General features: G+C 38.6%; 1 protein-coding gene and 1 non-coding gene across 5 annotated transcripts; one reads left to right on the top strand and one right to left on the bottom strand.

Annotated features, from left to right (window-relative positions):
* On the bottom strand, nt 1–26,184 carry UHMK1 (U2AF homology motif kinase 1). Of its 4 annotated transcripts, XM_086393821.1 has the most exons (8): nt 25,746–26,184; nt 24,169–24,461; nt 23,214–23,405; nt 21,224–21,318; nt 16,000–16,076; nt 15,753–15,851; nt 11,142–11,230; nt 1–7,085 (listed from the first exon to the last, which is right to left on the bottom strand). In XM_086393821.1, the coding sequence occupies exons 1-8, from the start codon at nt 26,011–26,013 to the stop codon at nt 6,939–6,941; spliced, it is 1,260 nt and encodes a 419-aa protein (XP_086249947.1). In that variant the 5' UTR covers nt 26,014–26,184; the 3' UTR covers nt 1–6,938. The 4 variants fall into 4 exon arrangements, 2 of the variants coding, with proteins under 2 accessions (XP_086249947.1, XP_086249948.1); XR_015161303.1 differs by lacking the exon at nt 21,224–21,318; XM_086393822.1 differs by lacking the exon at nt 15,753–15,851.
* On the top strand, nt 13,372–13,442 carry TRNAD-GUC (transfer RNA aspartic acid (anticodon GUC)). The gene has a single exon. It is a non-coding gene; the product is annotated as a tRNA-Asp (tRNA).
* Nucleotides 26,185–27,569: the final 1,385 nt, after the last annotated feature.

Below are 27,569 nucleotides of genomic sequence, written 5' to 3'. Positions count from 1 at the left end.
TTCATTTGTTTTTAAGCTTTATTTTATCACCCTTATCAAACAAACACACATCAAAAAGCATATCAACAGTGCATCTTATGGTAAGTCAGTTTACAACAAAACTGAACAAGGCAATCGTGTTTACAGATAAAGTTTTCAGCAAAAAAACTATATGCAATTCAGTTAATTGAAATGCTGTGTCCATACATTTTTAGCATATAGGAAAGTGGAAAATAAAAGTTCTTTGCTACTCAGCAAGAAAAAACATGTTTAAAAGACTTGAATAGAAATCAGAAATATAGAGATTTGAGAAAAGAATTTCTTGGTACTGATACACATCTACATTTATAGTCCCACTCAGTTATTTTTTTTTTTAATCACAAAAAAATAAGACATCACCGAGAACAGAGAACCATAGTGCCAAGAAATGCCAAGAAATACCACTGAAACAACTGGTAGAAATGTTACAGACAGCTGTTGTGTACTGTAATATTCTTGTAGTTCTGAGGTGAAGGTAAACCAACAGGAGAGAATACTCCTTATAACTGGCTTTGGTTTAAGTGATCGTTCACATTTTTCTAACCATACCTTCTAAGCAAGAACACAGCTATTACATGTTATTGAGGGAAAACAGTAGTAGGTTTTAATATTCACAACCAACCACTCCAGTGCCGATACAGGAAGCCATAAATTCTCAAAATCTATTGATCGTAACTGGATTTCAAAGAGTGAACAAAAGAACAAAGATGGAGTCCTTTGGGGGGAAAAATCTGTTCTACCCCAGATTTGACACTGTTTGGAGGATATAAAGGAATGTTAAATTATTTAAGATTTTTTTTCAAAAAAAAAAAAAAAAAAGAATGAAGGAGTTAAATTCTGCTGGAAAGAGATATGACAGCTTTACACTCTGCAAAGTAAATATTCCACAGAGATGCATCTTAACTTTTTCTTTATTGTACTTAACACTACTTACTTCCATAAGGTGCTACAACACTGCAGCTAGTGCATACTAATGCCACCCACTGTACCCCATGTGCAAAGGGAAACAGAGAAGGCTAGTCCCCAGTTGCTTTCTGATCCTTGATTTGCATAAGTGCTGATGTATACCAAATACACAAAAGATAGAGTCCCATTTAAATATTTAGTTTTAAAAATTTGACCAAACTGAATATGGATATTTAATCTGGTCTCATTCACTCTTAAAATAATTTTTTGGGCAAACAATGATGAGGAATGTATAGAAAAGGCAATGTTTCTATGTTACAGGTACCAAAGTTGGATTTTTAAAAATAAATATCATTTTTAGGTCATAAACTATATGAACAATTAATAACACCTTAAAAAGGAAGCCATTTTCTTCCCCTCATCTCTTTGTTTATATTACTTTTCTCTTCTTTACTCTTAAATCTGGGAGATTTTTGACAACCCATGCTAATAAAATAGCTATAGATAATTCAAAAAACTGAAAAGATTTTGAGTCCATAAATGCATGATTTTGGATGTGTGATACAGAACACCTCACTACATTTTCTTTTACACACTCACTATCCTGACATCATGAATACTATTAAGGAGAGAGCTTAGAAAGGGAAGGGAATTCCCACTGGGACAGAACCGACTACATATAATTCTCTTGCTGACAATCAAGAGTTTATGATAAGAAATAGCTCTGATGTTATTACCTAAGAGTTTTGCAAATAGGAATAAAAATTCTGACAACTCCAGTTTGGGGTTTTTTCCTTCAGAGTGTGACTTATGTTCATCATACAAAGTAGTATAACAAAATAAGCTCTTTTACTTCACAACAAGGATCAACAGTCACATGGATCAATAGTCACATAAGGCAAGACGATACAGAATGCTCTGTTCTCTCTGATCACAAAGCTAATCATAAAACATACATGACTTTCAAAAAAGCCCTCGGTTTCCTTTAGGATGCCGAATAACTTGCAATCATTTGATAAATTTCCCATGAATTCTGGCACTGATAGTGCCACAAACATAACTGCCATGATTATGACAACTCTCTGAAAAGCACAAATAAAGCAAATAAAACATTAATCCTTCTACATAGTAAACAGTAATGGACAACAAAAGTGCTGAGTTGTAGGAAAATGAAAACAAACTTCACATCAGGAGAACAAAGGTTATGTAAACCATGTATCTCATATCCTGAAGATCACCTTCATGACCACCCATAAACAATTTCCTAAATGCTCTCTGGTTTACAGGTACTTCTTTTACAGCCCATTTCTCCTATAAAAGCCCAAAATTGCAGCAAAAAGGTAAAACTGTATGCCTTCTTAAATGTCCATAAGTGCTTGTCAATCACATGTCACTGTGTTAATCTACTGGTCACTCACTGTGTGAATTAAAACATTTTTCACTGTGTTATCCAGTGAAAAACACTGGATAACAAACATGACATATCCTGTGGTGTCACAGAAGACGCTAACCTAAAACAAAACAAAATCTCTAAAATTTTGGGTACTTCAAAAACTAAAACCATACTCCTCTATCACTAAGAAAATGTAACTTATCCAAATATACCACAAGAGGCTCAGATGAATTCCATTTCACAGAGATTCAACATTCTTTTATTCATTGAGAAAGCTAGAAAGGGATCCTAACCTGAAAAGGCTAACATTTCAAAAGTAAAGGTGATTTATTGAGCACCTTAAGAAATGGAAATTCTTTTGAGCTGTGACCAAAGTTTGGTCTGTATTGTGACCACAATTAACAAGAAATTAATTTTATCAGAGAGCTAGAGTAGTAAGATTTGAAGAAGGAACGTAGTATTAAAAATGGAACTACATCCAAGGAAGGATTAGATTCTGCTAGACAACTGTGACTTTCCATTATACGTAATACTGGGGGAAAAAACCCAAATATGAACAGTTTTACACATACAAAAAAAAAAAAGGCAAACCAAGGATGTGTTGGAGTTTTATACTACATGACTCAAACTAAAAGCTATTCCAAGGAAAAGGCAAAGGAGCAGTAACTACTATCATCTGGGAAGGTTTCACCCAAATGAGTTTTAATATTTTCCAGGAAACACAAGGCACTTGCTTAAATCTTTGAGTGTCTACACATCCACCAGACTAAAAGTCATGATGTGAGTCCATCTGTACCCTAACCTGAATAAAGCCACCTAGCACGTACCCTTGCATGAAAGGCCAGGTAAAACATGTGGTTACTGAGTGTCTCCCCCACCCCCACCCAGTAACTATGTCAGTATAATTACCATCAGCTACTATGGTGCTGATTTTCATTAAATTATAAAAAATAAAATGTCACGCTGCCAAGTATAACTAATAGCAGAAATTATGTAAGCTAGGCCTAATTTTATATGGTTAGGATAAAAGCCTAAGAAAATGATGCCAAAATGTCAGTTACCTGCATTTGAGAAATAACTCAAATGAGTCATAACACAGCATCTGAGTATTGTAACTCTGGCTACAATTTATTCCAGAAAGGTAACTGACTCCCTTACCAGCATGAAGCCCAGTGAACTAAGACAGAAACAAACTTTAGCCTATAGTTTCTCTTCTACTTCCTTTACACGGCAGCACTCTTTCTGGCAACATTCCTTATAATAAATTTGCAAGTACAAGTAACATGATTCTAGAAGAGAAGTTAAATAATAATTCAGATTTTTTTTAAAGGCTAATTTAACATAGCTCAGCACTCTTTTATTTAGCAGCCAGAGTACCTTTAAAAAGAAGGCAATACCTGTTTCAATGAAAACAGGGAGAAGGATGAGAAAAACTGTATTTATGGTTTTGTTCTAAAAGCAGCCATAGCAGTGGCTCGAGGCATAGCAGAGAAACTTTTTTCCTAAAGATGTGCTATCTGATGGCCACAAAACAAGGAAGACATCCAGTAATAATAAATGCGATCGATCTCTTATTGCAAGAGGCTCATTTTGTTATTATGCCTTTAAAATGCAGCAAATAGTTTCTTTTGGCTAGTGCTATCTTTTACTGAGGCATCCAACCCCATTTATTCTTCTCTAAATACAGCATTAAAGTTTCGAAAGTGGCCAACTAGCCACCTCCTCCAAATATGTTTCCAAAGAACCAAAGATTTCCTACAGAATAATCAATTTACATGCCTTTTCTGGGACAAAAATGTACCAGGACAACATCATGGGACAATAAAGAAGAAACTTGAAGGCAAGAGGGAAGGAAGGAAGTACAGATATTAATTTAGGGAAAGAAAAATTACCTGAGATAAAATTTTCCCAAACTGGTAGGGGTTAAGTGAACATGAACCTTTGTTATGTTTACCCTACCTCTCCAAAAGAAATTTTTTTAAAACTTCAAGAAATCAAAATCTCTGTGTACGTATTTCATCCTAAAGGATGATGAAAACTGTATCTTTTAATATTTGGTTCAGGTTTTAAAAAGTTAGCAAGATTAAACTTCTTATAATATTAGAAGAGGGAGGAAAAATCTGCAAATGTCATCTTTGGTAGTAACGGGCTAAGAGCTATAAAATAACAATTTAAATCAAAAGAGGCATCTTTTTTCAATTTTGTGGCTCAAATATAAAACATTTAATTCAATGCATGATTACTTAGGCTCATCAGTTATTTCCTCAGCACACTTAAAATCTAGTTAGCATCTTCTGTAATAGAATTCTACAGTGTTAAACACTACATATACTCATGATGAATACATCAACAATAAGACGATCAAAGAATGCTGTGAAATTCAGCATCAAGATGTTAGCAGCACACTGCATCATTAAGCTTAGAAGCCTACCTGCAGTTTATTTGTAAGGACTTTTCTTTTTGGTGCGGTGGGGAAGGGAAATGAGAAAGGTGTACGTGCTAACCAGAATACTTGCCCTGAAAAGAGCTCATATGCACTGTGCTCATCAGTCTGTACGGAAGGACCTGGTGCTTTTAATCACCACAGAAGCTGCACCCACACAAACATTTATGTTTTAGGAAAGCTCAGGTCTCCATAATACTCTCTCCAATTTTCACCTGAAACCAAACCAGCTAATAAACCTCTGAAAGGGCCAAAATGAAAAACAATAGCTCTTCCTCCTCAGGGCACATATTAGAAGCTACTTATACAATTTTCCCTCGGGCACCAGGCCACAAGGTCTTTTGGCAAGTCATTATTTATCCTCCTTATACCAAATTTGGCTTCATAATAAATATTAAAGAGAGTTCTGAAGAATTAGGTAACTATGATTAACTAAAATATCAAATAGTAACTGTGTGAACAGGGTAAAATAATTCATCCTCTAAGACGTCAATTCTTAACTGGGCTCTCAATAACCTGCATGGCACCCACAGGGAAAACCATATGAGGAGCCTTCCAGCAGGGCAAGATAGAAAAGTGTTTTCCTTAGGAAAATAAATAAATAAATAAAATTTTCATTTAGTTATGAAAACAAAAAATTCATAACCTGTATATAACTTTTTTTGTATAATCAGTGCTTTATAAAGATTTCCTAAGATTTAAATCTCTGAAGACAATCTACTGTAAAGTGAGAGGAATCCATAATTAGAATTCCTAAGAGCATGTAATCAACCTGTACCCATGAACTCATGAATACTAGTAGCCTCTACCTGGGGTCACGTTAGATTGCTATAAATCTTTTTAAGAATTCTTCATGAGTTTTTCTTTCTTTCTACTTCCACCTTATTATAGCTACACCTTTCTTAACTTCCTTGCAGTCAAAAGTCAGACCACCTGACCAGCTAGGATGCTTTCCTCTAACTTCTCTTCAGCTAAGGATAGACAAAGAATGGAGGAAGAGGAAAAGAGGGTGTGGGACGGAGATGAGAGAAAAAGGAAGAATAAAGAATCCTTGATTATGCACCCTTCACCTATTGTTTTTTCTTTTCCCTTCACTGAACAACTAATTCTTTCTTTTTAATCAATATAAATTTTCCATCATAGTAGGCAGAACTCTATCTTGAGAAATCTTAACAATGATCCTAGAAGAGTCAGTACAAAACAGATGAGCTAATACAGGGTCGAAATCAGACCCTGAAAGATGGGGCAATCTATGTATACCAAAACTCTTACAAGAGTTTTCTTACTTTAAGAGAGGTTCAATGTAATCCAGTCTAGACTTGTGTGTTCTGGGCCTCTCAGGAATGGACTATTTTCTCATTTCATTGTTTCAGACACACCAACTCCCAAAAAACCTGTATCCTAAATCTTATAGACATTAAACAGGTAGGGAAGAAATGGGCATAGACTGTATTAACCCACAAGATTCACACTATAAAGAATGCTACTCAAATATTCTCTAACCTTTCATACCTGCACACTCACTCGAGCATACATACTAGACATAAAAATTGTGCAAGATCAAGCATCAGCTTTCTATTTTAAAAGCCTTAATTAAAAAAAAAATATATAGATAGGCTCACCGCAGTTTCTTTAAAGGAATATTCAGTACTACAGTACTCCTTTAAAAAAAATCATAACTCAGTGTTAAGAACACAGTAGGGAACTGCTGCTTGACAATTACTTAGAATTACCGAGAACATCCAGTGCCAACTACGGATATCAATAAGGAAGAACCACCTAACAACATAAAGGAATAATCTGTAGGTGATGTCACCAATGCTAACAAATTTGTTAATATTCCTATGACAGGATAGTATTCATCCCTGCTTCATGATCACATGAAAAAGTATCTTTTTAAGTTACATACTGAAGAGCAGCACTTGCCCTACTGCACAAATAAAAGATGCCCACATGGATGCTCTAAAACCCCTCAATGAATAGCTAAAAGGGCTTGTCCTAAGCAGTGCCTAATGTCTGCAACCCAGTCACTGCTTGAGCAATGGCTGCACATTAGCAGGATTGAATAAAGATACAAAGTATTCCCTTAAAATAGTAAGGGGGGTACTCCTGCATTCAGATGTAGAATAACCCAGGAGATGGAAGAGGAGAAACAGGAAACAGTCCTCAGGTTACTGATTAAAGCAAAGTTTGATACAGATATCCCCTCTTGTAGGCACTCAGTGGGTAAAATGTAGCCACAACAAACTTTCCATCAAACATCCTTCCAGTCAGTAATTTCTGAGCAGCTTTGGAATCACCAGCATTGGCATACTCAACAAAGACCTGTAAGAGAATAGAGAAAACAAAGTAACTTCATTTTCATCAAAACTGTTTCAGAACAGTGCTTCTCCAACTTCCTGTGTGTGTGTGTGTGTGTGTGTGTGTGTGTTGTGTGTCTCCCAACTTCCTGTGTGTGTGTGTGTGTGTTGTGTGTCTCCCAACTTCCTCTGTGTGTGTGTGTGTGTGTGTTGTGTGTCTCATAACTGTAGTAAGGAAGAAATTTAAAACTAGGTAATTTCCTTTCCTGCTGCTGCTGCTAAGTCGCTTCAGTCGTGTCTGACTCTGTGTGACCCCAGAGACGGCAGCCCACCAACACTGGAGTGGGTTGCCATTTCCTTCTCCAGTGCATGAAAGTGAAAAGAGAAAGTGAAGTCGCTCAGGCGTGTCCGACTCTTAGCGACCCCATGGACTGCAGCCTACCAGGCTCCTCCGTCCATGGGATTTTCCAGGCAAGAGTACTGGAGTGGGGGGCCACTACCTCCTCCGAGGTAGCTGAAATACCTTCCTTTATTAGTCTAATTTAATTTATTGTGACAATCTAAAGCAACAGTTACAAGCAAGTGCAATGACTTGCTCAGTTACTGTGTTAAGTATGTGAACCAGGAAAGAACTGCCTCTCCCACCTCAGTTGGATGCCTCCTTTGTTACGTCAATATTCTTCAAACTGAGATGCGAGCATCCTAGGACGCTCAGAGACTTTCAAAGTGGAGGCAAGAACAGACAGACATCAATCTCCAGATTCTTAACTTTCATTTGTACATTTTCCTAAAATTGGATCTACCTGTAAGTTCAGGCAGGTTTTCCCTTTTCATTTCCCCTCTCTTAGGAGCCCTTTTCCTAGCTGAAAAATCAAAGTATTTCCCAATCGCATAAAAACTTCCAGTATATAAAAAGAAACAACTTTAAATCCAATACTTTTTCTTTTTTTTAATGAACTCTGCCTGCATTGGTAAACAAAGTTTCATGCCTTGCCTATGACTGGTCACGCAAATATTTCTGTTAAGGATGAAGTGTGACAAGGAGACCTAGGACATTCTGGCTTATGATGGGATTTTCCGAATTCATTAATATTGTAAAATGGACATGTAGAACTGATTCTGCCTCTTCTGTTCTATGCATTACTCTTAAAGACAAAGTTTGAGACCATCCAGTGCTAAAAATTGATGCTCATTTTACTCATCTTAGATACAGTTGATATTTTATATCTCCTTTTCTTCCAAAAACCAATGTGTTTAGCTATAGTTTCTAGCAATAAATACTTCTTCATTAAATATAAAAGGAAGATTAGATGATGTCCAATGAGAATATGAAGCTCTTCCTGATTTTTTAAACTGATTAGTAATTACTCCAAAATCTACTGACCAAAGTTCAATAAATGAGTAGACATGCACTTATAGAAGAAATACAATGCTTCCTATCTTACTCCTTGCTTCATAGATAACCTACAGTTTTACACATTCTATCACTGTAAACTAAATAAAGAGGAAACACATTTTATAACTTATTTTGTAATTAATTACAGTAGAGTTCTATCATTTTAATCTTGACTACTGTTTATAATTGTAAGAATTTTTCTATTTTCCAGTATCTTTTGAATATTCCTTAAAAAATTAACATGATTGAACTGAAAAATTCATGCTGACTTTACCAACTAGGCAACATCTTCAATAACTGAAAGAAGTTAAATCTGTGATTTTAAGAATTTATCAAAAGTTACATTCACTCTCCACTTAGAAGCTTATTTCTTTTGTTGATAAAGAAGCTTATTTTTTCTGCTCAGTCGTGTCAGTTCAGTTCAGTTGCTCAGTCGTGTCGAACTCTGTGACCCCATTGACTGCAGCACGCCAGGCTTCCCTGTCCAGGATCACCAACTCCCAGAGCTTACTCAAACTCCTGTCCATCAAGTCAATGATGCCGTCCAACCATCTCACCCTCTGTTGCCCCCTTCTCCTCCTGCCTTCAATCTTTCCCAGCATCAGGGTCTTTTCCAATGAGTCAGTTCTTCACATCAGGCGGCCAAAATATTGGGAATATCACTTTCAGCACCAGTCCTTCCAAGGAATATTCAGGACTGATTTCCTTTAGGGTGGACTGGTTGGATCTCCTTGCAGTCCAAGGGACTCTTAAGAGTCTTCTCCAACACCACAGTTCAAAAGCATCAATTCTTCAGCACTGATAAAGCCAGTGTCTCTTTGCTTATGAAAGTAAAAGTGAAAGTTGCTCAGCCATGCTGGACTCTGTGACCCCATGGAATGTGTAGGGGTGAATTTTCTGGTCCAGAATACTGGAGTGGGTAGTCATTCCCTTCTCCGGGGGATCTTACCAACCGAGGGATGGAACCCAGGTCCCCTGCACTGCAGGCGGGTTCTGTACCAGCTGAGCCTCCAGGGAAGCCCAAAGCTACACTGACGGCAGAGACGGTCTGGCCCAGTGACCTTCGGGTACAGGCCCAGCCGCTTCAGCTGCACCACGCTGCTGTTACTCTTTTCAGTCAAACTTATTTTTTTCATCACCCGGGTTCAATCCCTAGGTCAGCAAGATCTCCTGGAGAAAGAAATGGCAACCCACTCCAATATTCTTGCCTGGGAAATTCCACGGACAGAGGAGCCTGGTAGGCTACAAGATGGACACTTTTGCCCTGAAAAGATTCTTCCTGTTTCTCTATTTTGCCACTCAGATTGAGTCCGATCATGTTAATTCTTAATTCAAAATCTTCCAATACCTTTCCTTCTCGTTCCTTGATCTGTCCTATACTCCCATACTTCCTTGATCTAATCTCCCATTATACTCCATTCTTCTCATTTTGCATAGCCACACTGCCCTTCTCAAACCTACCGGGAATACTCAGGGCCTTGAAATTTGCTGTTCTCTTTGCTAGAATTCTCTTCCTTACCTCCTTCAAATTTTGTCTCAAGTGTAATCCATTATGTTCTTCCTCACCTGCTTATTTAAGACTGCCATCCACCCCTCCACAGCACTCTTTATATCTCTACTCCAATCTCCTTTTCTCCATAGCGCTTATCATTATACATTCTTTTGTCTGCTTCATTCACTGTTGTATCCTACCTGTTATGCTCAATAAATACTGGCTGAATAAATAAACAGCAAGGATGCAGCTATTAGTATGCTCCTGACACTGAATGAGGTAAATGCTGTTATAACTAGACTGGCAATAATAACTTTTCATTAAGACGAGAGTGAAATTTCTTTCACTTTTTTTCAGTTGCCAAGAATTTTCCTAATATTTAACCATGAAAGACAAAATCCACAACCAGAGGTGATTTCACCAGGGGACATTTGGCACTGTCTAGAGACATTTCCGGTGTCACAACTGAGAAGGAGTGTGGAAAGAGGCTAATCCAGTAAGCAGAGGCCAAGGACGATGTTACACATCCTGTAACATACATGACAGCTCCCCAAACAAAGAATTACCGAGCTCAAATGTCAGTGATGTTAAGATTAAGAAACAGAATCAAACAATATTCTATTTTCGGGGGGGGGGGGAACCTACAGATAAAAGAAAGACTTAATTTAGGATCACAGAGTTTTCTTCAAAAACTGTGATCATACTTTTAGCCTATACATTCTATAGATTAAAAAACTAAGGTTCCTCATAAAACAAGCCAAGTTGAAACTTGAACTCAGCTTTCAGGATTCTCAGTCCAGTACATTTTCCTTGTTTAAATTATCACTGATAATTCTATTACAATCAGAACCTAACCTAAATGGTTCTCCTACTGTACTTAATTAGAAAAAACTGGGCCAAATATTTCTGTAGCTGACCCTGACCTAAATTAGCATATGATTCAGCTGGCTGTATACAATGGCTTAAAAAGTAGATTAACAACTTAAAAAAATTTTTTTTAACTGATAAAAAGTACATGCATATTATAGAACTTTTGGAAAAAAAAAGAAGTACAAAAAAGTAAAAACCGTGATAATGCAAATTCTTAATTCCTAGCAACATTTTGTATGTATCTTTCTTTAAAATTAAAACATTTTGTACAGGATTTTAATAACCACTGAATCATTTTCAAATTATGAAAAATATTCACTTACTTGTCCTCTGCCAGGATTTTCTTTTGGAACAAGCAGAGATACCACTGGTCCATATTTTTGACATTCTTCTTTTACATCTTCTACAACATCTGGTTATTAATAAATACAGAAGTAATCACTTTGATGTAATTTGCGAGCATTCATTATTTTCAGATTTTAAATTCAAGAATACACAACTAGGTAATGAAATCATTTTCTGTAATTTTTAAAATTATGCTTAAGTTAAGAATAATATAAATGTAATGCATTTAATGATTTTTTTATATTTTAAATCTGTTTTAGTTAATACATTCAAATAATTTGAAATCCAAAAGAAAAGTCTTCTTGCAACTTTCCAAAATGTCATTCTGTTCCCCTCCCTGAAGACAATAAGCGTTATTAGCTTCTTCTGTAACCTTCCATAAACTTTATAAGCTTACACAAGCAAACATAATCATATATGCTTTAAATAAAAAGTTCCAATCTTTTTTAAAACTACATTTTTAGACCTTTCGATATCATTACACAAAATTTTCTCATTTATTTTTATGGTGATTTAATATTTCATTCTATAAATTATCTAATGTGTCCTACTGATGAATAATTAAACTATTCTGAAACTGCTTGCCATTATAAACAATACTGTAACAGATAAACTTGTATATACATCTCATTTCACTTGTGTACTTCTAAATTAACTTTTTGGAAATGGAACTGCTAGGTCAAAATTCATATGAATTTGTAATTGCTAGAGTTACCAATTGGCTTTTCATATAGGTTCCAGTGACATATGAGAATATGTTTTCCTATACCTTACCCACATCTTCACTGTCAATGTGACAAGTGACAAAGATATCAGAGTACAGTATTAATATTTCAACAAATGAGAATGAAATATGTGTGTGAGATATATTGTACATTCTTTCATATAAATTGTGTCCTTTATCCACTATCTATTGGCTTGCGTTACAGGGGTTCTTTCTGTGGTAAGAACTGTAAATATTTTGTCTACGGCGGTTCACGTCACGGTAAAATTTGCTGAATCAGTATGTTGAGTTCTGTGCACACTAGTGCACACTGTGCCTTCTCCACTCCAAGAATATGTGTATTTTAATCTCCTATGATTTTTTAGCTAATTTTTTTTCCTTTACTCTCTCCTGCCTGCCTGCCCTTTTTCCTTCCCTCCCCACCCTCTTCCTACTTCCTTGTTTTAATACTCTAATATATACAAAACTTGCAATTCATTTTGGTCTCAGTGGAAGGTTCAAATCTAACTTCTTCCCCGCTGCCATCAAGATTACAAAACAGCTGTCCTCACATGATTTCCAGCAAGGCAAGCTTACCCAAAACTAGTGTAATCTGAAGCTGACCTTGCTAATCAGAACTGACAAAGGTATTTAATGCTACTAAAAAGTCTGTTGCACTTTAGTTCATGTACGACTCTTAAATATTAAGACTTAATAGCATGAACTTCAAGGAGATCCAACCAGTCCATTCTGAAGGAGATCAGCCCTGGGATTTCTTTGGAAGGAATGATGCTGAAGCTGAAACTCCAGTACTTTGGCCACCTCATGCGAAGAGTTGACTCACTGGCAAAGACTCTGATGCTGGGAGGGATTGGGGGCAGGAGGAGAAGGGGACGACAGAGGATGAGATGGCTGGATGGCATCACTGACTCGATGGACGTGAGTCTGAGTGAACTCTGGGAGTTGGTAATGGACAGGGAGGCCTGGCGTGCTGCGATTCATGGGGTCGCAAAGAGTCGGACACGACTGAGTGACTGAACTGAACTGAAGCATTTAAATGTTTAAATGCCATTAAATGTTTAAATTAACATGTCAGCATTTAAATGCTTAATGTATTTAGAAGTAGCAAAAAAGGTGTTACACAGCAAGATACACAGGAAAGAACAGACACAGTCTACCCTAAGGTTTACTCAAGAAAGTTCACACTTGAATTTTACAGCAATCAAAATGATCAGGAGACACTTAAATACAGTAGGTAGACACTTAAAAGACTTAATAATTTGAAATAGATGTCAAGAGATTATTTAGAACTACTGTAAATGACCTAATTAAAACAATGCTGTTGTTGTTTAACTGCTAAGCTGTATCCAACTCTTTTGCAACCCCATGGACTGCAGCCCGCCAGGCTCCTCTGTCCATGGGACTTCCCAGGCAAGAATACTGGAGTGGGTTGCCATTTCCTTCTCCAGGGAATCTTTCAAGCGTAGGAACTGAACCCAAACTGCGCATGGGTGGTTCAGCGGTAGAATTCTCACCTGTCATGAGGGAGGCCCAGGTTCATTTCCTGGCCCATGCAGCCGCAGTGACCCCTTTTTGGGCTTCCCTTGTGGCTCAGCTAGTAAAGAATCTGCCTGCAATGCAGGAGACCTGGGCTTGATCCCTGGGGTGGGAAGATCCCCTGGAGAAGGGAAAGGCTACCCACTCCAGTATTCTTGCCTGGAAAATCCCATGGATGGAGGAGCCTGGTAGGCTACAGTCCCTAGGGTCACAAAGAGTCAGACACGACTGAGTGACTTCACTTTACTTCACCCACTCCAGTATTCCGACCTGGAGAATTCCATGGACTATACAGTCCATGGGGTTGCAAAGAGTCAGACATGACTGAGTGACTTTCACTTCACTCCTGCATTACAGGGGGATTCTTTACAACTGAGCTACCTGGGAATTCCAAAACAATAATGAGGGTAAGAATATTATTTCAAATAAAAAGACATCCTAAAAAGTATAGATTGGAGATTCCTACAACTGTCACAGATTCAAAGAAATTAGGTTTGTTTCATTTGTTAGGTAACTATATTAAGCTGAGGGACATAAAATGATTTACCCTTACAAGAAACAGTGTGGTAAAACTAGCTCCATCAGTAATGGTTTAATTTTCCACAAAGAAAATGTTCAGTGCTAAGCAACTGCTATTTCTGAACTTCCCGAGTCGGGGAAGTGGTAAGAACGCACCCGCCAATGCAGGAGACACAGAAGACCTAGGAGACCTGGCTTCAATCTTTGGGTCGGGAAGATCCCCTGGAAGAGGAGATGGCTACCCACTCCAGTATTCTTGCCTGGAGAATCCCATGGACAGAGGAGCCTGGAGGGCTGCAGTCCACAGAGTTGCAAAGAGTCAGACTGAAGCGACTTAGCATACGCACAATTGATATTTCTAAGTTTGGTCCTGCTTTTTAGTCCATTCACCACTCTGCTTCCAGAATGCTCTTATTAAACCCAAGTTTGACTATAACACTCTCCTAGTTTAAATTTTAACAGCTCTTTATTGCATTTTACAATGGACAAATATTTATTGAATACTCATCAGAAGCCAGGAACTATTCTACCCCTGATACAAAGTTCTTTTGTGTAATTTACATTCCAGTGTTACTATCTCTGGGATTAAAGTCCAAATTCTCAAACGTATCAAACAAGTCTATTAGATACCTGTATTCTGGCTACCTTTTTAGCTTTAACTGACTGTTAAATATCCTAAGATACAGCCATTCCAAACAATTTACTGTTTTCTGAATATGCCACATTTTCTCTCATCTCTGTGTCTCTGAGCTACTTTTAGCTCAACCCCTCAACTTTTAGTCAAGCAACTTCAATTACTAACAGAACTCAGATATTATACGTCTGTAGAGATGTCTATTCATGCATCACTCAGACTGAGTTAAATAGCCCTCCTCTCTGCTCAGTACTTTACCATAACCTTCAGATTTATATAAGTAATCATTTATATACTTGTAGTTGTTTATAGAACTGTCTCCCCTATTACACTAAAGACAGGAAATAAATCCACAGTGGCAAGTGCATACTCAGTAAATATGTTTTGAGTCAATGAATTGTTAAAAGCAAAATAAATAAATAAGAGCTAAAAAGAAGTGAAAGCGTAGCGCAGATTAGCACAGACAGAAAGAAAGAAGTTGCTGGGAAAGATAATCTTCTTTCTTTATTTAGTAAAGGTTTATCAGATGTAAAAGAGTTGAAAGAGCCTTAGGAACTGTTCCAGTCTGCTGGGACTGCTGTAACAAAATGCCACACACTGAGTGGCTTCAACAACAGTCATTTGTTTCTCACAGTTCTGAAGGCTGGAATTCAAACATCAAGGTGCAGGCAGATTTGCTGCCTGGGTGTGGACAGCTGCCTTCCTGCTGGATACTCACATGGGCAAAGACAGAAAGAGGAGAAAGAGAAAGACTGCTCTCCTGTCTATTCTGTTTTAAAGGCTGCTAGTAACCCACTACAGTATTCTTGCCTGGAGAATCCCATGGACAGAGGAGCCTGGGCGGCTACAGTCCAAGGGGTCACAGAGTCAGACACGACTGAGCAACTTCACTCACTCACTCAGTTCCATTAGAAGGGCCCCAGCTTCATGACCTAATCTAACCCTATTACCTCCTAAAGTCTCCAAGTCTATCACACTGGGGCTTAGAGCTTTCTCATAGGAAACTGGTGGGGGACACATTAAATATACAGCAGGAGTCAAAAGTAAGTGTACTTTAGAGATCATATAGTTCAATATCCTCACTATATAAACTAGCAAAATATGAGAATGCTATGAAACGGTATGTCTATTCTACACAGGAAAGACACATTAAAATAAAATTTAGGAAGCCCTGACCTTCATATTCTTCTTCATTCTCAAGATAATCATCGTCCAGCACATTCAGCAGTCTTAGCACTGGCGTAGGAAGCATCACCAAATCTTCAATATGAGGGGCTGTTAAATTCATTACAACATGATTAAATGCAAACTCCCCCAATAAACTGATGAATATTAGACAAAGGAGCTTGGGAATATAAATTAGTTCTGATATCTTATTTGATTATAAAATAACCAAGAAAAAATAAAGATGTATACAACTTACCAAAAGGAATGCTAAAGAATGGGCTGCACAATGCCATTTCAGCAGGAATTCTTCTGCTTGGATCATCATGAAGCATGCTAAAACACAAAAATAGGTATCTTTACATCAAATCTTTTGAAAATATAACCAATAAAGAAAATAAAAACGTCTAAATATTCACCACAACATTAATTATATTAGCATGACTTTCTGAATCATTCAACTACAAAAATATTAATGCCATTTATGAGTAAACAGTTCAGTAAATTATTATACATACCTAAGACATACTACTATATTTTAATGTAAAATGTTTTTGATTAATAAACACAACATAGGAAAATGATCCACATTCTGTAACACTAACTGAAAAAAAGCTAGACATAGATTTACGGTAATTGAATTAAAAAAAAAAAGAGGTGAGATGACTTTTGTCTTATTAAAGCCTCCTAATAATAAAGCATCTTGATAGCAAAATAAAAACAATCTATGGACAACATCTCTAACAAAAGTAAGTAACCTCACTAGACAACAAAATCCGAGTGGCTAGGGATAAACCATCAACAGCAGTAAGACTTGTACCATATGGGCATCTATGAAGACGGAACTTCTTGCGTTGTTTGTTTCTTTCTCTGAGAAACAACAATTAATCTGATGACCCAGAGAAAAAATAATCCCCCAAAACAGGTATTCACTAGAAAGCACAAAAAACCAATTTGAGAAAAGCAGTTTAAACTCAACTAGGGGTTGCACATTACAAATGAATACAAGGGGTCCTCTGTAAGATTTGAGGGGGCTGAAGTAATCTAGACACTGCTGCTGCTGCTGCTAAGTTGCTTCAGTCGTGTCCGACTCTGTGCGACCCCATAGACGTCAGCCCACCAGGCTCTCCCGCCCCTGGGATTCTCCAGGCAAGAACACGGGAGTGGGTTGCCATTTCCTTCTCCAATGCATGAAAGTGAAAAGTGAAAGTGAAGTCGCTCAGTCGTGTCCGACCCTTAGCGACCCCATGGACTGCAGCCCACCAGGCTCCTCCATCCATGGGATTTTCCAGGCAAGAGTACTGGAGTGGGGTGCCATTGCCTTCTCCGAGTTAGAAAAGCTACACCTTCCTAAATTTAGGAAAATGAATTTCGCATAAAAATGAGCCACATACAAAGTATTATAACCAAGTTACTAGACAAGGAAAGAAGACTGCAAAATAACCTGCCCTCAGACAACAAATGCATGCAGGAAAGACATGACCACAACACACAGGAACACCATAACCAACCATCTGAAAATGAGGCCAAGGCATTTTTTACAGATATACAAGATATTAAAGAGTAACATAAATCAAAATTAGAAAATATCAAAAATCAGGTAACTAAAAGAATTAGGAATAAAAGGAAAAAAATCATTACATAAACTAAGCTTAAGCTAGAAGTAACATAACGATGAATAAAAACAAAAGATGATGTCCAGAAAGGAGGAAAAATTGTTAAATCAAAAAGAAATGATAAAACAAATAAAAAACTATTCAAGAGAGTGATAACACTGAATAGTCAGAGAAAATCTATTAATAATGCATATAGAATGGGAGTGTTTGAAGGGAAAAAAAAGCAAAGTAATGGAACAAACACTAAGAATTGTAACTTAAGAATACTTTCATACAACAAACAAAAAGATCTAAAACTACATATTTCCTGAGAATTCAGACCCAAAGCAATCAAAATCTATTATTCTGGTAAAATCACTAGACTTTTAACAAAAACATGAAATCCTCGCAGCATTTACACCAAAAGACCAAATTACTTAAAAACAAAGTGTCATCAGCACTCTGCTTTCAACAGCAACACTATTTGCTACAAGAAAATGGACTACAGTTGACCCCTGAACAACTTCAGGTTAGGAGTACACCCTTTCCCCAGCTGAAAATCCATTTAACTTAGAGCTGGCCCTCCATATCCAGTTTCTCTGTATCCACAGTTCTGCACCGCAGATTCAACCAACTGCACATGATGTAGTAACAAAATCTGTGTATAAATGGACTCATGTAGTTCAAACCCATGCTATTCAAGGATCAACTGTAATATGTTTAAAATGTTCAAGAAAAATGTCTGCCAAGGATTTTTATACTCAGATAAACAGAGGCTTAGAGGGTAAAGCGTCCGCTGCAATGCGGGAGACCCAGGTTCAATTCAATTCTTGAGTCAGGAAGATCCCCTAGAGAAGGAAATGGCACCCCACTCCAGTACTCTTGCCTGGAAAATCCCATGGACAGAGGAGCCTGGGAGGCTGCAGTCCATGGGGTCGCAGAGAGTCGGACACGACTGAGCGACTTCAGTAAACAGACTTTCAAGTGTAATAACACAGTTTAACTATTATTAACAAGCACGAACTCAGAGAATATTAATCCTACAATCAAAAGAACAAGCTTAAGTACACTAAAATGATTAGAATACAAGGACCAGTGATGAACATTAAATATCTAGTTACACACAGAACTAAGACTAAATCAGAGTGTTTGAAAAATAAAGAGCGCATAGCATGTAATAGCCATATAATCTGACAACACGGTTATAACTATTTTTCAAATGGGAGAATAGGAAGAGCATATGCAAAACCAACTGTTTTCAGTAATCTTACTATAGCACTATTATTGAGACTGTTTTAGTGTAATGTGGAATAAAGCAAATGAGTAACAACGAAATATTCTAATCTGGCATTCTCTTTGTCCTTAAGAACCAGAATTCTTGACATAAAAGCAAAGAGGTATACAACAGAAGTAAAAACGCTGTGGTACTGAACTTAAATGAGAAATGTCAGTGCGAACTCCACCCACTTAACAGGCCTAGAATCAATCACCCCCCCAACAGCGATGTGTATTCTTAATACCCAGACTATGGTTTTGAGAGCTTGTTTGGGCTTCCCTGGTGGCTGAGCTGGTAAAGAATCCACCTGCAATGTGGGAGACCTGAGTTCGATCCCTGGGTTGGGACGACCCCCTGGAGAAGGGAATGGCTACCCACTCCAATATTCTGGCCTGGAGAATTCCATGGACTGTACAGTCCATGGGGTCGCAAAGACTCAGACACGATTGAGTGCCTTTTACTTGGAGGTTCTAGCAGACAGCACAGCTACTCATATACCCTTGACCAAAGACTGGTTCTCTTCTATCGGGGATGGTCATCCACTTCGACCCAGCGAACAGCTTCGGGGGGGCCGCACATGGAGCTGTGCGGGAGGGAGGAGACACCTGCCCAGTCAGCCAGTTTAGCTGAACAGGGTGACAGACGTCACAACCAGATGGCCTCACATCCCAGACTGCGGGAAACACTACTTCCTACTAAAAGAAACCAGGCTTCTTGGAGAAATGGCTACTTCTAAGTCTGGAGCAGGAAATGTATACTTTGAACTGGAAACATCTTCTCATACCAGATAGTGATGAAGCTATAAAAGATAGCAAGGTATGCCAAAGCTAACCTGCAGAGCCTCACATTCATCAAAGATGAGATAATTTCAGTTTCAATTAGGATAAGAACTGCAACGGATTGAACTATACCAAATATATTTAGATTCATTAGTTAATACTGATATTTTGACCTTTCAAAAAGGAAATGATCCACTTTGAAAGATGATAAGGAACCAATTCATTATGAAAACAAGCTAATTAAGAGAACCAAGCGTTTATTTCATCTTTAGTTAACGAAACGAGGAGACTAAGAACATCACTGTTCTACAATTCCTAACAAAGTAATGGATCTAGGCATTGAGTATTAACAGCTGTTAACACATCAAATGGAGATAGCCACCTTATGTGCTAACCTAAAAAAACACAGTACCATATATACAACCACCAATTTACAGAAAATAGGGCAATATGTTAAACCATACTACAATAACACCATCTGTAAAATTCAGACTGTGGACAACTATACTGAGTCAGCAATCCAGGCTGTTCAACAAATAAACAAGGGAAAAGGAGGGTAGGAGATGGAAAGGGACCTTTTAAAGTAAATGAAACTTAAAAGTGTTCTTAACAGAAGAGCAACATTAAACTATAGTATTTAGGGATGCACACTTAGGTAACAGAACTATAATAAAAACAAGGAAGTAATAACCATGAAATCAGGGCAGCGGTTCTTTAAGGAGGAAGAAGGGGCTTGCAATTGGGATGGAGTACACAGAGGACTTCTACAGTGGCTGGTAAAGTTCTATTTCTCAACCTAAATGGTAGATATAATAATATTCCTAAGTATTCACTAAGCTATGCATTTTTTTTCAGTATTTATGTTTTAGTCTAAAAAAAGAAAGGTCTGAATGATTTGCATGCATACACAACAAAATACGAAGGAAAATACTGAAAAGAAATAGAGCAAAGTGCTAACACTAGAAAATGAGCTTATAATTTCTCATCACAATTTTTTATAGCTTCCAAATCTAGTATTAGTTGCAGAAAGAAAAAGAATAAAGTTATCATTAAAAACAAAAAAAACTCTCAAGCTAAATGACAAAGTCAATGCTAAAACTGAGACTTCTAAGTCTATCTTAGAATCCATGATATAATTTGACTTCTATCCTAGAATCTATAATGTAATTTTACACTGCCTCTTTTCAATGTAAAATGCAACATGCAATATCTAGTATCAGCTACTAGCAGCTGCTTAAAACTACTGTAATTTGTAAAACATACACACAGACACACAAATATGTACACGTAAAACTGGTGAGATCTGAGTTCTATGTACTGTAATATCAATTTCCCAGTCTTGACATTGTACTCAGATTTTTAAGATGTTACCACTACGGGGAATGGGTGAAAGCGAAACACTCTATCTGTCCCCAAAGTTTTCAATGGTAATTATTTAAAGTATAATATATAATTACTTTACATGAAACATTATTTTGGCGTTCCAAAGTAAACTTGGTCTTTAGTTAGTAAAGACTCTTTAAACACCTATTCTCCATTTTCAGAACTGGCAGCGTTACAGAAGGCCCAACATACAGTGACTCGTCATCTATCTTCCACTGAACAGCGTAAGAGCCTGATACCTGGTACTAGCCATGAAAAAAAGAACACTCTTTTGAAAATAAATTTACTACAATGACTTGACTACTTTGTTTCTTATTAGAAACCAGTCTGTATAGAATATCTAAAGATTTTTAATTCTAAGGAAGCAAAACCTGTACATGACTAAGCAAACCAGAAAATAATATAAATCCCTTCAGGAAAAAAAGCAAGTTTAAAGTACATGTAATGTACCTTTTGATAAGGTCTCTTAGGTGATAGGCTGGAATTGCGGCATTCACCACTGCTTTACTGGCAAATATGTGATCAATAATAGCAGAACTATTTGCCTAAAAAGACAGAAAAGTCCTTCTTTGGTTATCCAGTTCAGTCCTTATTTGTTGAGTACTAGGCACACAGCACTGAACAGTTTGATAAGTTAAATATAACAGAAAACACTCTCTTCTAAAAGATTATAATCTTTACGAAGGAGATTGCATACATTATTATAAAACTTCTAGAGAAGAGGAATTTTTTCTCCATTCTCAGTATCTAACACTGTGTGAACATTTACTAGGTGAATGAATAAAGAAACAAATACCAAGCAACCACACAGAAACGTAATTTAACGCAAACTGAGAAAATAAACGTGTGCTAGGTGAGTCAGAGTGTCCTCATAATGAGTCCTCAATTGGTTTTCAGATGGAATAAAATCAACTATCAAGGAGAAACCAGGGCAGAATTTTAAAGTTGCGCCTGTCACATTATTCACACCTAAATCCTTGTGGAGCATTACGTTTTCTCCAGGAGCACTATGGAAGGTGTACATGAGTCAAAACACTCAATTTATCATCACCACCAAGTGTCAATACTTACCACAGGCCACACACGATGCTAAGAATTAGATATCATTTCAACACCCTTATCATCATTTTACTGAAAGTAAACCACAGTTTAGTAAACCTAAATAAGTCACTTAGAGGTGAAGGGAAGATATAAACCCTAGAGATTTAACTTCAGAGCCTAAGCTCATATTTGGTAATTGTGCCTCCACAGAAAGTGATAAAATACAGAATGATATTTTTATCTAGGGGGCAAATAGTGGGGACTGCTTTAATACACATCAGCCTCTAAATTTCATCAAAAAAGAAAAAAAATTAAATGCCTAAGTTAATAATTAACTAGATCACTGAATGTGATCTAATTCTAACTGGCCCTGTCCTAAGCAGAAAAAGTCCAAAGAATTCAAAGTGAGTCAAGCCTAATGCAGGAAATTGATGTGTTTATCTGTATAAGCACTAGAGAAAGTACCCCCAAAGTACACTGGACTGTGTGCAGGTACTAATGACAAAGAGTGATACTGGTTTTACTCCAATAGCAGCATTTTTTTTTGCCAAATGTAAGGTACAACTACTAGCCTATTAAAGTATTCCTTCCAAGAACTGTTTCAACAGACCTAGATGACTAGGGGTTTAAGAGAAATAAAACTCTGTAGCAGCCACACACTAAGTATTATATGCTTAAAAAAATACTTGCTTCTTATCAAAATCAGTAATTCCTAAACACTGTATTGCTTTTCAAACACCTAGTCTAAAAGAGACTGATACCACCACAACATTCAAGCCCCAATACATTTGAAAAAATTCTTAACTCACAAATATGCACAAAGTAAATTCCTATGTCAGTTGGAACTTACAACCCATGTTCCCAAGCAAACAATGTTATAAGCAGCAGTCACTTTCTCAGGACAGTTCACATATAGAGCACAAATAGGAAGCAGCGTGGAACTGTGGACAGAACACTGAACTTCTGACTACGAGGGGCAGAACATCCAGTTGTATGACCTTGAGCTACTGGTTTTACATATTCGTGCCCCCAGGTTTTCACGTGTAAATAACCAATATCCATTCTAACAATCCTCACAGAATACTACTGTATTAGTAATATTTTAGAATGTAATACAATTACTTTACTAAACAAACCACTTTTGCTTCCTCAGGAAAAGGCATTCATTCAAACACTTTATTAAGCACTTACAACATGCCAGGCCTCAGCTAAAAACAGTGAGCATGCAATGCTCCCTAGCGCATCTGTAGCTATGGGACTGAGGAGTAAGTAGCATTAAAGGTAGTAAGGGGAATATGGAGGCAATAAAGCAATCAGAGACCTCAACGAAAATCATTATAAATTGAGTACTCTTACACTGGGATTAAGGACCTGAAAGCAAAACACAGGTTCAGTTTACCTTCCATTCCTGAGATCTGACTGTATGTTTCAATTTCATTCCTGAGAACATTTCCAGTAAAATGATTCCTAGGCTCCACAGATCAACAGCTGAGGTACATTCTGTATCACTCTGCAGGCCAGCCTGGGCCAAGCAATTCTGCAGTTCTGCTTCCGGAGCCCGATACCCGTCTGTCTGAATATACTTTACATCCTAAAGAAAACGAGTAAGTATTATAACCAATCAAAAACTGCCCACCTTCCAGCCATCTCTACAGTGTATTTACCTCTCAGAATGTGTGATAAGCCAATGTCACACTAAATGCCAGAATTTTTAGTCCTTGGCGATCATAATTCTTTCGTTCATTAACTGGACAGTTCTCAAAGGCAAGCTGCACACTTTCCATACAACTGCTCATTTCTTTAGATACTCTCTTGCCTATGAGGCACTGCTGAAAAATAAGGACACTCTGCAAAGAGCAGACAAACTATGGAGAATGGGCCATTTGCCAGAACTGTCATGTGAGTTCTTCCATTCGAGTCCCAAGACTGAAGACATCAGTAACAGTAATTCAACAACTAACCAAACGCTCAAAGAAAAACAGTGTTCTGTGTAAAGTACTTTTAAAAATTTCAGAGCCGTCTTGTATTAGCTCTCCCTACCTGACTCAAACACGCGTATTAGACACTCAGTCGTGTCCGCCTCTTTGCAACCCCATGGACTGCAGCCTGCCAGCCTCCTCTGTGCATGGAATTCTCCAGACAAGAATACTGAAGTGGGCAGCCATTCTCTTCTCCAGGGGATCTTCCTGACCCAGGAATTGAACCTGGGTCTTCTGCATTGCAGGCAGGTGCTTTACCATCTGAGCCATCAGGGAAGCCCCAAATATCTCTTAAGTCTCTACTAAATCACCTCTGTTATTTAAAAATATTTGTTTTAGACCATTGAGGAGCTCGGGAGAGAAAGTATGTCTTACCTGATTGCCTTCTTTGAAGCTAAGTCCAAAGTCAATGAGTTTAAAACATTCATTCTCGGCACTCCACAATATGTTACGTGGCTTGAGGTCTGCATGGACATAACCCTCATGATGAAGAAAAGCAAGGGCCTCTAGAACATCTCTGGCACAATGCTGTATCATCCACATGGAACAACCCTGGTGACTGGAATATAAAAGCAATTCCGAAACACTGACATCCAGGAGTTCAAGCAACAGACAGCGTGATGGCACATTTGGAGAGAAGTGGATTGTGAAGACTCCATACAAAGTCACTAGAAAAGAAATTAATTACAATAGTTTAAAAACCAGACTCAGAATGAGTGACTATTAAAGTAGATAAATATCGGGGGGAGTCTAGAGAAGGGTAACTTTAATGAGCAAGCCGCTATGATTTATTTTTCTCATGAGTAAGATTTTTGGGCAACTCGGTTATTTTAACAAAATAAGATGAGATGACCTTCAGCAGCAGATTACTACTAAAAGATATTAAATATGACACAATAATTCAAACTGTTTCCCAAGCACTCAGTGATGGGTGAATATGCACTTAGGGTGCCAAGCAAAACTGATCAGAAGAAAAATCCAAATACTAAGTACTCTTAACCTAAATGTCACAACACGGAAAATCAAAACTGAAAATCCTTTCCTGATTCAGAATAGCGCTCTATTATCTAAATATTAAAAGGAGAGATTAAGACATTCAAGATGACATTTTAACAATCTTGTAGAGATTCATCAAGTCCTTAGGCCAAAAAAATTCCCTCCTAAATAGCCAGGTTATATACACCATTTGGCAACCCTTGAAAAAGAAAAGGGAAAAAAAAGCAACACTAGTATTAAGACATTCTTCTTTAAATGGCAGTATTAAAGAGGTCACTCTTTAAATTAAATATGGATCATGTCTGCCGGGAAGTAAGACATTTATAAAGCCATAACTAATTACAAGCTCTCTGTTGGTATAATAAGAATGAAAACTGTTTTCGTAGATCAATCACCAGTAATCATTATATATCTTACATTCTAAATATCTGAATGATGAAACATGGTCTTACCTGGCTAAAAGTATAAAGTTCACATGTATAATTTTCACACTTCCATACGAACACCTATGTAAAATTTAGGAGTCATTTCTCCCAAATCCATACCAAATATGTATCAAGAACAACCTATACGAGTTATTAGTACTGACGTCACAAGTACGAGAAATATTTCCCATTTTTCACTGGTGTGCAAAGATTCAAAAATTTCCGTACAAGAGATGACAATCTACTAAAGATACACCTCCTTTCACTTGAGAAGACAATTCTCTGTGCAACATTCTCTAATGAGAACTGAAGCAAAACAGAATTTACTGAGCATCTACTACGAGCAAAGCAGACAATCTTCCCCGTACTGCAGAGTGAAAGGGGGATGGGAAACGGCCTTGTACCCGGTGATGAGTACAGGACAAGACCCACTTCTCCAGCCTAAAAGACGGAAGACGGAACGCCAGGCTGAGAGACAGCACGCTAAAACTGGGACCTGGGCAAGACAAGAAGGGAGACAGCGGCAATTACCGATGTTCCTGTGACCCTGCAACTGCTCCAGCGCCGCCCTCTCTTTGCGGAAACCATACTCGGCGGCCGAGGCCGCAGCCCCGGTGGTTCCTGGCGGTAGGAACTGCTTCAGCGCTCCTGGGGGCGAGCCGGGTGTGCCGCAGCAGCGCACCCGATACACCGAGGCCGAGGAGCCGCTACCCAGGCGGCTCTGTACCTGCCACAGCCGCCCGAAGGCTTCCAGAAACCGCGGCGGCTCCGCGCCCCACGCGCAGCCGGATCCCGCCATCGGTGCGGACTGAGGGGGCTGACACGGAGCTGACTCGACGCCCGGGGCAGGCCGGCAGGGCCTGCGGTCACATCCCCGCCTGCCGGACCAGCGGCTCCGCAGGGACGGGCCTGCAGCCGCCTCACTGACTGCCGGGACCTCACGCCGCCATGACACCGGAAACCGTCTCCTGGGGCGGGGTGGGGAGGGAGGTCCCAGAAGCCGGAAATAGGGGAAGAGCCAATCCTGCCGGCCGAAGGAGGCGGGCCTAGCGGGGGCAGGCTTCCTACTGGCTCAGACTGTAAAGCATCTGCTTACCTGGGATGCAGGAGACCTGAGTTCGATCCCTGCGTCGGGAAGATCCCTTGGAGAAGAAAATGGCAAACCACCCCAGTACTCTTGCCTGGAAAATCCCATGGACAGAGGAGTCTAGTAGGCTACAGTCCATGGGGTCGCAAAGAGTCGGAAACGACTGAGCGACTTCACTTTCACTAAGAAGAAATGCAGGAAAGCTTGCTTTTGATAGGGACAGAGTAAAGGGACAAAGGAGGTGATTAAATAGTGACTCTCACTAGGGGATTGTAAGTAGAAAAAAATACGGGTTCAGTTCATTTCAGTCGCTCAGTCGTGACCGACTCTTTGCGACCCCATGAATCGCAGCAGGCCAGGCCTCCCTGTCCATCACCAACTCCCGGAGTTCACTTAAACTCATGTCCGTCGAGTCAGTGATGCCATCCAGCCATCTCATCCTCTGTCGTCCCCTTCTTCTCCTGTCCCCAATCCCTCCCAGCATCAGAGTCTTTTCCAATGAGTCAACTCTTCGCATGAGGTGGCCAAAGTACTGGAGTTTCAGCTTTAGCATCATTCCCTCCAAAGAAATCCCAGGGCTGATCTCCTTCAGAATGGACTGGTTGGATCTCCTTGCAGTCCAAGGGACTCTCAAGAGTCTTCTCCAACACCACAGTTCAAAAACATCAATTCTTCGGTGTTCAGCCTTCTTCACAGTCCAACTCTCACATCCATACATGACCACAGGAAAAACCATAGCCTTGACTAGACGGAATTAAAGATTATCCAAAAAAACAGGTTTGCTTAGCCACAAAGCCAAGCAGGCTTGCTTAGCAACAAAACCATGCAACAGAAGCGTGAGACGTGCCCCCAAGCAATAAAACAATGGTGGCATGAGACCCACATCCTGCCCAATGAGCTCAGTAAGTTAATGATCTATAGGCTATGCTCTCTGAACGCATGAAAAACACTAATTTGTGGACCTAACTTGACCATGTAGGGACAAGAAAACCCCCCTGCTGAACCTGGAGGAGAAGCTGCTGATAGAAGCATGACATCTACTCAAGAATGAACAAGAAGTTCTCCCCATCCCTGCTTTTCCTTTCATTATAAAGCTGTAGTGTAGTAAGTTCTTGGGGCGAAGCATTTCTCGCCTGTCTGCTTCTAAGCCTTACAAGCGTCCTGTTCTAATAAATCACTTCTTATCTCTCACCTTGCCTCTCACTGAATTCTTGAGACATAAATGACTGTGTTACCAGAACTCTTTGGAGCCCTGGAAATGACACCAA

This window comes from Bos grunniens, chromosome 3, assembly GCF_055505025.1.
Source record: "Bos grunniens cultivar Pamir isolate PY7600 chromosome 3, Bosgru_T2T1.0, whole genome shotgun sequence".
Lineage (NCBI taxonomy): Eukaryota > Metazoa > Chordata > Mammalia > Artiodactyla > Bovidae > Bos > Bos grunniens.
This window is presented reverse-complemented; position numbering and strand designations above follow the sequence as displayed.

What these genes read in the sequence shown, in the direction of transcription:
- UHMK1 (XM_086393821.1), bottom strand. Translation starts at nt 26,013, where the DNA reads ATGGCGGGATCCGGCTGCGCGTGGGGCGCGGAGCCGCCGCGGTTTCTG. An exon ending in GCTTCAAAGAAGGCAATCAG is followed by an intron (nt 23,406 to 24,168) that starts GTAAGACATACT and finishes CGTTTTCTTTAG; the next exon opens with GATGTAAAGTATATTCAGAC. An exon ending in TCAGATCTCAGGAATGGAAG is followed by an intron (nt 21,319 to 23,213) that starts GTAAACTGAACC and finishes CTGTCTTTTTAG; the next exon opens with GCAAATAGTTCTGCTATTAT.